Source organism: Poecilia mexicana, unplaced genomic scaffold, assembly GCF_051168715.1.
Source record: "Poecilia mexicana isolate PSO_F unplaced genomic scaffold, ASM5116871v1 scaffold_12, whole genome shotgun sequence".
NCBI lineage: Eukaryota > Metazoa > Chordata > Actinopteri > Cyprinodontiformes > Poeciliidae > Poecilia > Poecilia mexicana.
The window spans coordinates 7,904,794-7,917,858 of NW_028263381.1; the positions used below are offsets into that span (position 1 = coordinate 7,904,794).

General features: G+C 40.4%; 1 protein-coding gene across 1 annotated transcript; it reads left to right on the forward strand.

Moving 5' to 3' along the window:
* The first annotated feature begins 3,999 nt into the window (after positions 1 to 3,999).
* On the forward strand, positions 4,000 to 9,796 carry LOC148155968 (uncharacterized). The gene is made up of 2 exons (XM_088011340.1): positions 4,000 to 4,296; positions 9,104 to 9,796. The coding sequence occupies exons 1-2, from the start codon at positions 4,000 to 4,002 to the stop codon at positions 9,794 to 9,796; spliced, it is 990 nt and encodes a 329-aa protein (XP_087867466.1).
* The last annotated feature ends 3,269 nt before the right edge of the window (positions 9,797 to 13,065 follow it).

Here is a 13,065-nt window from a genome sequence, read left to right on the forward strand (position 1 = left end):
ACAGGGTTTAGCTGGTTCACCCACCCACACACATACAGAAACACACACACACACTGTTAACTGTGCAGTTTGCTTGTCTTTGTGCAGCATGTCTAGTAAAGCAGGTCAGACTTTTTTTTTCCTTTTTTCTGCTTGGCATTTGTAAATCATTCAAGTGCATTCGCCTAACGGTTGGCTTCCAAACAATGTATTTAAAAAAAAATAAAGACAAATAGATGAACAGTTTTGATATTTTTAATGATGTGTTGAATAAATGTCGAAGCTGCTTCTAAAATAACCTAAGCTAGGTTTTCACATATCTCTCATCCAATCAGAAATGTTTGTTTATCCAAATACATGAGCCAAAGCATTGCAAAATCATAAACAAAAACATCAACTCTGAAGACCCTCCATTAAACTTGTGTACCCAAGATTTCCCAAGTTTACTCGTGTTTCAACGTTTGCCCTGCATTTCAAAGGTATAGAAAGAACCCTTTAAAATCTAGCTGCATAGTGGCAAAGTTGATATCTGTCTCTAGGGATGTTCATTTCTGTGTTTGCATGTTCGTGATGAGATGGGGTTGGGTTGCTGATGGACCGGCAACCTGCCAGTGGTGCACTTCTCATAGTGACCACTGGCGATGGCCACCAGCCCGCTTCCACGCCCCAATTCCTCACAGAATCCAACATAGTCATGACTGTCACATAATTTACGCAAGGGTGACTAAATTGTTGAAGCAAAAAAAAATTCGATTTTCTTCAATCTCATTCTGCACTCTGCCAACGTTCTGTCTGCACTAATGAAGATCCACTCTCAGCATTCCTAATGCGTTAAGAAGCTGCAACAGTTATTTTCTGATTAATTCAGTTAATTTCATACACTGATCATTCCACTGATAGATGTTTATTACGTTCAGTAAAAAAAAATCAGCAAATGCAAGACGTCACACTGCAACCAACCTTTCATTAAAACACTCATGACATGTACAAATCACATGTTTAGAAGTGACAAATACTTCAGAGGCATGAGTTGTTTCATAAAGTACACTTTAGCCTCCCTTTGGACTTGTATAAAGGATATTTTTGAATACTCCAACATGTGGCAAAGTTAACTGCCAGAAAAAGGTGGGTCAAACATTACCGTCAGTGATGATGTTTCTAAAGTAGGGGACTCCAAGTGAAAAAATAAATGAAATATATGCAAAAAAAATGGGAGGCATTAAACTGCTGAAAGCATTTATCAAAATGCCTTTAGCCGAGTTGATTGTAATGTTTATACATATTTTCTCAGAGATGTTGCTGGCATATTGAATTTCTCTGTGTCCCTGACTCACTCAGCACATTATGCTGTAAACTGAACAGGGCAGAGAACCAAAGAAGTGCTTTGGTTGATGTTTTCTGATGGACCCAAAAGAGTTCAAGCTGTTTTGAATTATTAAAATCCCATCCATTTCAGTTTTAAGACAGTGTCTCTGAGCAAACACACGTGTAAGCAAAACTCACTGTTCAGTCTATCAACCATTGACCCAAAATCAACACCCCCCATCCTCACACATCCACTTCACCCCTGCCTCTGTCTTAGAGACTACCGGTGGCACCTTGTTGTATTTTTAATGTCTCCTCCTTTTCCAGAGGTGTGTAATAAATTTTTTATACAACCCCCCATGGCCTTGGGAGACTGAGAGCAACCCCAGCCCACCAGGCCACACAGGCTGTGAAATATTCACATTCAGCAGCCTGCACTGCCAAGTCAACTAGAACATTTCTGAAGAAATTTAAATGGGGCCTGCCAAAGTGTGCCCTTCTGATGATCCAAATTAGCATCAATTTTGATGCTAATTGATGCTAATTTAGAAAGCTGTAAAGTACAATAGCATGTGGAGAGTCACAAACATGTTGAGTAACATGGACTTACTCCATTCTGTATGTTAAAATTAGTGTACAAGTTAAAATGAGCCAAATTGCTAACATTAGCCTAAATGCTGTCACTAGCATTTTATTTTACATTTACTTCCTCCATTCAGTATACTAAGTGTGACTAATTAGAAAAATAGATAAAAGCTATTTTAGGGAAAAGGCTAATGCTAATGGGGAGCAGTGAAATGCTAATGTTTGTGCTAATGTTAATACACTGCCTTACTGCACAAGTAAGTGTATTAACTGACAAAAGATGTAACTTCTATCATGAATAGAGATTAGCCAAAAACCCTATAAATTACAATGAAATACTGCTACTTCTGCCAGTCACCAGAAGTAAGGCCCATAATCGTTACCCCATTAAGCCTCCCAGGAATAAGGTGGATAGAATGTTCAGTTCCAATGGTACCAATGACATCAGCAGTGATGCCATCACTCTGATATCAAGGGAATCTCTCTCTTGAATGTAGCTCAGAGTTTTCTCTGATCTGTTCCACAGTTCTATTGTGACAGATCACCCTTCAGAGCACGTTTGATGTTCAGAGAAGCAAGAAGTTACTAGAATCTAGACATGAAGCAACAACAGATTGTTTGCAAACATGAAGCTTTTCCAGCTAAGCTTTCATGGGTCGACATGATAGACCTCAACATCCAAGTCGATTACGATGCTGTCATTTTCCTTGTTGAAGATGACAGCCCCATTGAGCCGGAAGATTAATCAGAGATCCAGGGGGAATCAAGTCCATCCGGCGACTCTCAAAGTCGCCGAACAGTGACATCTTTGGAAGTCAAGCAGGAAACACCCTCTGCTAGCTTCAAGATCACCCCCTCAATGATCTTGGGTGCCTTCCGTGGGCACCCGGCCCCCCTCCCAGGAACCTAGCCGAGTTTTCCGCTTTGTCGGTAACGGTTCCAAAACAGGGGCAGGGGGACGGTCGGTCCTCCGTGTCTGGCCGGGGCCCGGCTCTCCAGGCGGTGGGTGTCAGACCCTTAGCCCCCGCCCACCTTTCTACACAGTCCCTCTGTCTGTCCCTCCTCCATAGCTGAGACGGGGGTCTCTCCCACCGTTGCACGGGGCAGACCTGCCTCCCGTTTCTGCGTGGTTCTGTTGCTCCAGAGCCAACAGGGGGCCAGGGTCTCTCCCACTGTTACATGGGGCAGACCCTGGGCCCCCAACCACCCTCTGCTCTGCCTTACCAGGGGCACGACCTTCCAGGGCCTGCGTACTGCTGGGTGCAGTCTGTGGATGTGTACTCTGGCCCTCGGAGGGTTCGATCCCGGCCAGAGCGAGCAACTCGCCGGGCGGAGAGAAGTCCTGCCAGCAAGCCGGCAGGTGGTGAAGAATGGGCGGCGGGGACTGGTAGCGCCAGCCAGCCGGAGGATGGTGGCAGACACGTAGCCGGTGGTGTTTCCAGAGCAGGTCCCCACGTCCAGGGAAGCGGTATCGGGCTGCGTGCCCGCCAGACCAGTTGTGAAGGACGAGGTCAAGGGCTCCTTGCTGGCAAGCGCCTCGGCAGCGGGCTGCGTAAAGGGGCAGTGACTGACCTTCACTGTGGAGAGGCGTCAGCAGCAGCCGTTGCTGGCGTGCTCCGCGACGGGGGCAGCGTTGAAGGTGGCGCCGGAGAATGGACAGGGAGCGTAGGCTGTGGGGCTTCCGCCCTTGCCGCTGACCGCGCTGGGTGTGGGAGGCTGATGTTCCTGGTGAGCCGGGTTCACTCACCTCTCCGTCCAGCAGGTCCAGGTTGGTTACAAGCGGCGGGCGGGGATTTGAAGCCCTCAGACGGCGTACCTGCTCGATTATCCGACGCCACTGTAAACGCTTCAGTACGTGGGCTTTTCGGCGCCGGCTGAGGTCTCGGTGTGCGTTCTGCAGGTGCTTGGCAACATGGGAGCCCGCGTACTGACAGCAGCTGATGGAACACGGCATGCCCTTCACGCAGACCTGGCCACTAGCGCAAGCCAGGAGGAGCTTGCGCTCGATGGCATGGCGGACATGGTGTACCTCGTCCAGATGCATCCAAAGACGCCATCCAAGGTAGGAACAGACCGGGCAATGGTGCTGGTACTTGGAGACTGTCGTCTCTTTGAAAGATCCAATAGCAAATGGGGGAGAGCATCCTGAAGCATCCCCTAAATATGGCCGCTGAAGCAGAAGGGGCCAGCGGTCCTCTACCACATGACTCCTGGTGGCTGGGGCCCGGTTCTCCAGCCCTGGGATCGTGCCTGTTAAACAGGAAACGCTGGGATATGGCTAAGCCCCGCAACCGGGGCTGGAAGAGAAGCCACGGGCCCGGCTCGATGACGGGTCTCCTGGGGAACGGGGAAACCCCGATCCCCACCTATCCTCATTATCCAACGGGGCCTCAGCCCCAGACTTCAGTTCTCATCCTTAAGCCCCTAGTGAGGGGGTTAGTTTTAGGGTAGGGTTAGGGAAGGGGAACTGATTCCTCCTCCATCAGGAGGAGAAAGGAGCACTGGCCATCTAAACTGGATGAATGAGAAAAATTAAACAATTTTATATATGAAGAAAATGGAAATATATCAAAAAATGTTTGCCTAATTCGCAACGTTTCAACTGCTGTCAGGCACAAGATTATCAATTGTTTCCGTCTCTCCAATGTTGTGGCTTCAGTTATAATCTCCTCCCTTTTGAGGCTCCTCCTACTACGTTCCTCTTCGTGTTTTTCTAAACTTTAACCAGTTTTGTATCTATTTATTATTGTTGTTTTAATTTGGTTGTTGTAAATCAATTATATTCTAGAAGAAAAAAGTTTTTTTATTTAATTCAATAAATAAATTAATAATAAAACTTTAAAAAAGAAGAATAGGAGAAAAGGTTGGTGTTAGGTTTAGAGAAAGGTCAAGGGTTAAGGGTTAAGGTTAGAAAAAGTGGGGTTTAGGAGGAAAGGGTTTATTCTGTCCTCTCCAGGGAACAGGAGGTGCACGGTCCTTCCACCCCACCGTTCCATCATTCCATCTTTCCTTACGCCGTCTTCCGTACCTTACTTCTTCCCAGTCATGTCTCCACATTTTTTTGTTCTTTCTCACCCAATAGGCTTTATTACTTAGTCAATATTTATCTATAATAATAAAAAATGTGTTTTATGTATAATCTGTATTATTCTTATTTATTAATTGCTATGCTTCTTTTTTAGTTTTTATTTTTGTAATTTTTTAGTTTTATGGTTTTTAAGTTTTTTTTTAGAAAAAAATAAAATATAATTGAACTAAAAAATTTTTTAACTTAAATGAAAGAAAGTATGAAATGAATGAATGAAGTGAATGAAATAAATGCTTTTTTTAATTAAAGGAAAGTGTGCCTTATCACGACGTTTCGACAGTATTCTGTCTTCCTCAGGCTAAAGGCACACAATAGTATTGTAATCGTTTGTGTTTTATTTTCAACACTGTGGCTTCACTGTTGTGGCTCACAAGAGAGTGAGGTGTTGCCCCTTATATAGTCTCCTCCTACCTTAGGCTCCTCCCTCAACGCTTAACTTCGTGTAACCGTGTTATATTCAGTTAGTTGTAATTCTTTACCTTTTGTATATATATATTTTTTTAATTGAATATTTATGAAGGATTTTATTTAATGAAATAAAAAATGAAATAAAAAGATTTTTAATGTAAAAAGTTATTAATGAAAAATAAAGAAATTGGGTTAGACTTAGAGAAAAAGAATGATGAGGTAAGTTATGGAAGGGAGCAAGGTCAAAGGTCAGGCTAGAGCAAAGGTTTGGGGTTAAGAATAGAGGAAAACAGGGAGAGGTTAGGTTTAGAAAAAAGATATAGGGAAAGTCATAGAAGAGGGGAAGGTCAAAGGTCAGCTTGGGGTTAAGAATGAATCAGGGAGAGGTTAGGTTTAGAAAAGATGTAGGGTCAGGTATAAGAAGAAATCAGGGAGAGGTTAGGTTTAGAAAAAAGATATCTGGTAAGGTGCAGAAAAAGGGAAGGTCAAAGGTCAGAATCGGAGAGGTTAGGTTTAGATAAGATATGGGGTCAGGTATAAGAAGGTTAGATAGGGGAAAGGTCCAAAGGTCAAATTCAAAAGAAGGATATTAGGAGTCAGGGTAACCAATTAATTTTATTAAAAAAAATATTGACTCCAATCATTATGGGCTTCTTGAAGTCCTCCTTCTATTTTCCATTTACTCTATTTTTTTGTTTAATCCAGTAGGACTCTTTGTATTAAGTAAATATATCCATCTCCTTTCCCATTTTTTCTCTCAGAATCTGTCCATGAAGAATTACTTTGAAGACCTGATATTTTAATTGAATCCCAATCATGATAAAGTGTTTAACCAGATCTGTGTCTGTTTCTCTTTTCCGTAAAATATTGTATCTGTGTTGCCAGATTCTTGTGGCTAGTGTGTTCTTGGTTTCCCCAATGTATTGTTTACCACACTTTGAACAAATAACACACAATTTTTGGATTGTGGATTAAATTTCTGGCTGATTTTAAATATTGTTCCATTTGTATTGTTCTTAACAAAATTTAAATTTTTAAATATATTTTGTAGTAATTTGGGTTTAGTCTGTTGTATTGACTGCAGTTTTGCCTTAACAAAAATTTTTTTGAGGTTTCTGTTTCTTCTATAAACCAAAATAGTGCTAAAGTCTTTTAATAATCCCTGTTGTTCAATGAGTTCTCGGTAATTATTTTTCAAAATGAAATTTATTTTTTTATTAATTGTTGAGTAATTTGTTATTATTGGAATGACTTGTTTCTGTCTCCTTTTCTTTTGTTCTTTAAATGTTTTAAGGCATTTTCTTAAAAACGTCCTAGAATAACCCCCGTTTTTCAATGATTGAAAGAGAACTTTCACTGCATCCATGAAATCCGTTTCTGTTGTACAGATTCTATAGAATCTGTACAAGGTTAGAAAAAGTGGGGTTTAGGATTAGGGTAGAGGTCAAAGGTAGGGGCTAGTAAAAGAAGTTAAGAGATTTTGAGGTTAAGTGGATAAAGGGGAAAAAAAAGTTTAGGAATAGGAAAAGGTCAAAGGTCAGGGCTGGTGAAAGGAAAGGTAGGATTAAATAGGGGTGTTTGATTGTCTAATTGGGTTTCAATGTCTCTTCCCACAAATTATTCTCAAGTTTTTGTTTTGTGTCTTTTTTATTTTTTGTTTAAACCATTTGGGCTCTTTGTGTTTAACCAAAATATCCAACATCTTTCCCATTTTTTTCTTTCTATATCTGTCCATAATATGTTGCTTTGAAGTCCTAAAATTGTTAGTGAATTCCAATTATGATTAATGAAATGCTCGACCAATTCCGTCTGTTTCTTTTCTATGTGTAACATTATATTTGTGCTGCCAAATTCGTGTTGCTAGGGTATTTTTTGTTTCTCCAATATATTGTTTTCCACATTTTGAGCAAATTATTATGCACACAATTTTTTGATATGGGATCAAATTTCTTATTGATTGTAAATATTTTATTATCTGTTTGATTTTTACAAAATTTATATTTTTAAATATACCTTTTACTACTTTCTGTTTTGTTTGTTGTATCGGTTGAAGTTTTGCTCTTACTAGAATGTCTTTTAAATTTTTACTCCTTCTATATGCAGAAATTGTTATGATCGTGTTTCTGTGTATTTGTTTTTGGAGTTTTTTGTGTTCAGTTTGCTCCCTGTGTCTGTCTCTGCATCTTCCCCGTTGATTGTTTCCCAGGTGTGTCTCATCCCCTTGATTACCCCGTGTGTATTTAAACCCACCTGTTCTTGTCGCTTGTTGGATCCTTGTTGTGTGATGCCTGTTTCCCTGTGCTATTTGCCGTTGTGCTGTGCTTGGATTATCATTAAACTCATTATTTTCACCTACATCCTGGGTCTGCCTGCGTCCTCATCCTCACCTCAACCACACCGTTTATGACAGAAATAACCTTAAATTCTTTTAATAGTTCCTGTTTTTCAATGAGTTGTTTGTAATTATTTTTTAAAAATAGTAAAGTTTATTTATTAATAGTTGAGTATTGTTATAATTGGAATAATTAGTTTTTGTGTTTCACATCCTTTTTCATTAAATGTTTTAAAACAGTTTCTTAAAAATGTTCTGGAGTAACCTCTGGTTTCTCAGTGATTTAAAAAGTATTTTAAATGTCATCATAAAATCTTCATTTTTAGTACAAATGTTTTGGAATCTTATAAACTGTGGTTTTACCAAACCTTTAAATGTATGTTTTGGATGAAAGCTAGTTTTAAACAAAAGTGCATGAGTGTCTATCTCTTTATTGATCACGTGATTCAATTTAATTGAAGGATCATGTGCATTTAAAATTTTAACAAATTCTTCAAATTCGGCCAAATCAAACGTCCAAAGTCCCCAAAAATCATCTAGATATCTTTAGTAAAGGAATGTTTTTTTAAAACATTTTTGGAGTACCTGTCTTTCCCAATTTGCCATAAAAATATTGGCGTATGCTGGTGTAAATTTTTTGCCCATTGCCGCTCCCTTAATTTTTAAAAAATATTCATTAAATTCAAAATCATTCCTTTTTAGATTAATTTCCATTAATTCCAAAATCACTTTGTCTGGTCTTTCAGGGTCCGGGTATTGTTTTAGTATGTTTTGAACGCAAGTTATGGCTGTCTCAATATCTACATTCGTATGTAAATTCTCTATGTCCATTGAAAATAATTTTTTTTTTTTGGAATTTTAAGATTTTTAATTAAATTTATGAAATATGTATCTTTAATATATGATGGATGTTTTATGGAAAGAGGATACAAAAAATGATCGATAAATTCTACTGTTTGATATGATTCGCGTCCTGGTGGTAGTTCTTGTGGTATTGTCCATTTCTGGGGGTCTGTATAAATTTTTGGGAGAATGTAGAATCGTCTCGGTCTTGGTGTTGTTTCTCCTTTTAGTGTATTTTTCTGTTTAACATTACATAAGGAATTTTTCCTTATGTAATTTTTCTAAGATTTGGTGTATCATAGGGACCGTTTTTAAATATATGGGTTGTTCAAGTTTTTTATAATAAGTTGTATTATTTAATTGTCTGTATACTTCTTTAATATATTGCTCTCTACTTAAAATTATTACGCTTCCTTTATCCGCTGGTTTTATAATTGCTTATTACCATTTAATTCTCTAATTGCTTTTACTTCTTTTGATAAATTATATTTTTCTTAATGAGGTCTCAATAATTTTGCAATGTCGTCATTGTCTTTTTTAATTAATGGTAGGGTTAGGGTTAGGGTAGGGATAGGGAGGCAGAGACTAGCCAACACGTCAAAGATTTGACAAAGCAGGTAGACAATCTTAAAACAGAACTGCAGAGAAAGAATTTTGAACTCCATGAGGAAAGAGACAGAAGGATTGCATGTCAGGCTGAAGTCAAATCCCAGCAGGAGGAGATTCAAAGGCTGCAAAAATTGTTGGACAAAGAACGTCACCTGCAAGTCAAACATGAACAGGTTTCTTGCTCTTCCAAAGTTACAACTGACAAGAGCGTTCTTCAACAGCTGGAGTACTTCAAGTGGGAGGCTGCAAAATACGCCTCCCGCTATAAAGGTCTGATTGAAGTAATGGTTGAAGAATATCGAGTGAGACTCAAATATGAGGAGCAGCTCAAAAGTCACTCTGAGGAAGCTTCCAAATTTAAGGCTCAGGAGGAAACGGTGAAAGCTCTGCAGGGTCAGGTTGCAGACCTGAATGTGGAGTTGAAACTTGCTCTGGAAAGCAACCATCCTAGAGTCTCCACCCAACCAGATGTCCCCCTGCAAAGAAAAGGGTCCCTACAAACAGAGGAGACCAAGGATAGAGAGACCTTGAATCAACCAGAGAGGTCTGAGGAAAGATGGGCCTCCAATCAACCAGGGAAGTCCGAGCAAAGACAGGACTCCAATCAACCAGGGAGGTCCGAAGAAAGACAGACCCTGAATCAATGAGGGGTCTCCATGCATAGCCTGGCTCAGCCTTTGCGCTGTCCCACACTCAGGTTGCAAGCAGAGGAGTCCACGCAAAACCAAACCTCATGGGATCGAGCCGCACGTTTTGATATATATTGTGAAGGAGGCACACAGCGGTACGAGCCTCATTAACGGTACTAGGAAGAGGCAGTTATTTTGAGGTGTAGAACAATAGGTGCCTGCCTATGCATTGCTGTGGCAGGCCCCAATAAAACACCAGCAGTGACCCCCCCTCCATCTGTATTATGTCACAACACAAAGGAAAAACCTAAGAAAAAGTCAAGATTCATGTCCACATCTTTGCATGTACGATTATGCCTACTCATTGGTTATGATTTTCTGCATTTACGCGTTTGATCTTACTTTAACACCAACATCGATATTATCGAGACCGACCACAACCCCCGAACACTGCAAGACTCCCCCCCTTAGCAGGATTATGTAGCCCTTTGTGCAAAACCTGCGCACAGCTAAAGATGCCTAAGGCATTGATTCCTCCTGATAATTCCCAGTCCCGTCGAGCATCCCCAGTATGTTCTGCAGGAAGACTCAAAAGATCGGCTGCTGATTTTTCAGACAAACTCCCCATGAGCCTTTCTCATCTCTAAGGTTGATGGAGAAGAGACAGTTGTCTGTGTAAGAACGAGATGAATAATAAACCACGTCACATTCCAGAAACCTTTTATTGTATTTTAGCTGGGTTATATGTGATAGACCAACACAAACGTATACCTGGTAAAGTAGAAAGAAAGGGATTCATGCACTTTTTTATACAAATAAGTCTTTTAGAGCTTGTCCACACCAGCCTTGCCTTTAAGTTTTCAAGTCTGATCACAGATTCTTTTAAAAAATTTGTTTAAGACTTTGACTGGGGCACTGTGATTGATTAAAACCTTTAACAGTAGCTCTGGCTGTATGTTTAGTTTGACATTTAGTGACATTTTGAGAATTAATTCTCACTAACAACACCGACCTGGGCAGTGCTGCCGAAGGGTCGACCCCTCCACTCTACTCTAACATGTTTGCAGCCTCTGGCAGCTTTTCTTCAGACAATTTAACTCCACTCATCTTCCCATCAACTCGGACTGTTTTGCCTCTATGAGGATGCTCTGAGCATGAGTCTGCCACCAGTGTGGATGGTGGATGATGTGTTCAGGATGACTGTTTCATCTGACTGGAACTCCTTTTTCCACAGTGTCTCCAACATGGGTTGTGTACACTTTAAACAGGACTTATTATTGCCTTTTCTTCAGAGTTCAAACATTGGGATATTGTTATACTGCCTTACCCTGCTGTAAAGGAAATCTGTATTGGTCTTTATGATGCTGCTTGTCTTCTATTGCTTTACCATAAACCTCTAAGGCAGGCATGTCCAAAGTCCGGCCCGGAGGCCAAATGCGGCCTGTGGTCAAATTTCATCCAGCCCGCAGCCTCTGTCATAAAATCAATAACGTCTGGCCCGCACGTAGAATTAATATATCGGGCAGCAGTGTTACCTGCATATGGCGTAGCTTACACACTAAATGATGTTCCTCATTTACCCACTAGAGGGCAGCAGCCCGTGTGACTCACACCATTTGCAGCTGGAGCTCATTGAGCTGGAGAGTGACGCAGAGAGCCTCGGTCGGCACCAGCAGCTTTCTCTCAAACTCTTACCGACAGGTTTCGAGAGATTCGAGCATTTGGAAAGAAAATGCTAATCTTGTTTGGGTCAACGTATTTGTGTGAGAAGACACAAATATGTCGTGTGTGTCTTCTCGGTTATGAACTTAAATAAGAGCCGTGTGAGGACACGGCTAACGGACTCTCACTTAAGAGATATCTTGTGCATCAATACCCAGCCCCGGCTCCAGACGAGTTTAACAGGGGGGACATCGACTTATTTTGGGGGGGCAAAATGAATCTACGTAGCTGAACATAGACAACATCAGTAGACTACAGGCTACTTGTTAACAAGCTTTAGTATTGTTATTAGCTAGTCATCTTTTAGCTAGCATTACCTGCATCCAACAGCTTTACTCATCAGTCGGTTAGTTTGGGGGAAAATCTCTTAAAAGTTCTTTGCGTTTTGCTGGTTTGCTGCCATGATTCTAACACACCTGTAGCTCTGCACAGCAGCAGCAGGTCTCCTTCACTGCCGCACAGGTGTAAACCCAGCGTCTCAGCGTTCATGTTGCGTTTGAAGGCGGCTCCGAAAAACAGGTTACGACTTGTTAACAGATTAAACTGTTTTAACTGCTGAAAAAGGTGACAGGACACGGATATGGGAAGTGCGGAAGCTCCTATTGTATCAAATTGATATAAGAATAACAAACTGTAGGCCATTCTAAAGTAAAAATAATAAACAGCTTCCAGTCCAGGGGGGGGGGGCACGGCTGACTCTGGGCGGCAATGTCCCTCAATGCCCGCCCATGCCAACGGGCCTGTCAGTACCACTGCCTTTGAGCCAGACCTGGCCTATGTGCTGCAGTCCAGATCTCAGTATCTCCCATCACTTTAATGCAGACAAGTCATTTGTCATTTACAATAAGTCTCTGAATAAATTTTGTTTTTTAAAGATCAAAATCAGTCAAAAATTCAGACAAGTCTTCAGTTTTCACTCCAGAATAATAAACTTTTAATTAACATTTATAGTTACTAATATGCCATATTTCAAATGAGCCCTGGACTTGTTGATATGACTATTACTTACTCATTTCTGTTTTTTTATTTAAAAATTCTGTAAATATTGAACTGCCATGGTGAGATTTTTTATGTTTCAAATGTAATTTGCACTCAAGAGTACAATTACTTCTGTTTAACTGTTAGAAAAGTTAGTGTTAAAAAAGTGAAGTTAAGTGAATATTCAATTGCATATGATATGCATGTTTCAAATGAACCAAAAGACATGTTTAAGATCGCTGAAATTAAAATAAAAAAGCAAATGTGAAACATAGAATGGCTTGCTGAAATTTGTTTAAATATATTGCTGTTCTATGTAAAGCACGTCCGCCAAGGTCGGCCCCCCTACATCTCTAATACAACAAATCTGGCCCCCTTTGCAAAAGGTTTGGACACCCCTGCTCTAAGGCCTTCACAGGTGATAATTGGTTGCACTGAAATGCATGGTATCAGAGTAAAGGGGGCTTAATATAAGTGCTTGCCTCAGTTTATATACAATTTTTTTTTAAGTATTGAAAACAATATATAATTTTAATTTTGCTTCAAATTTATCCCATACTGTGATTATTATTATTATTATTATTATT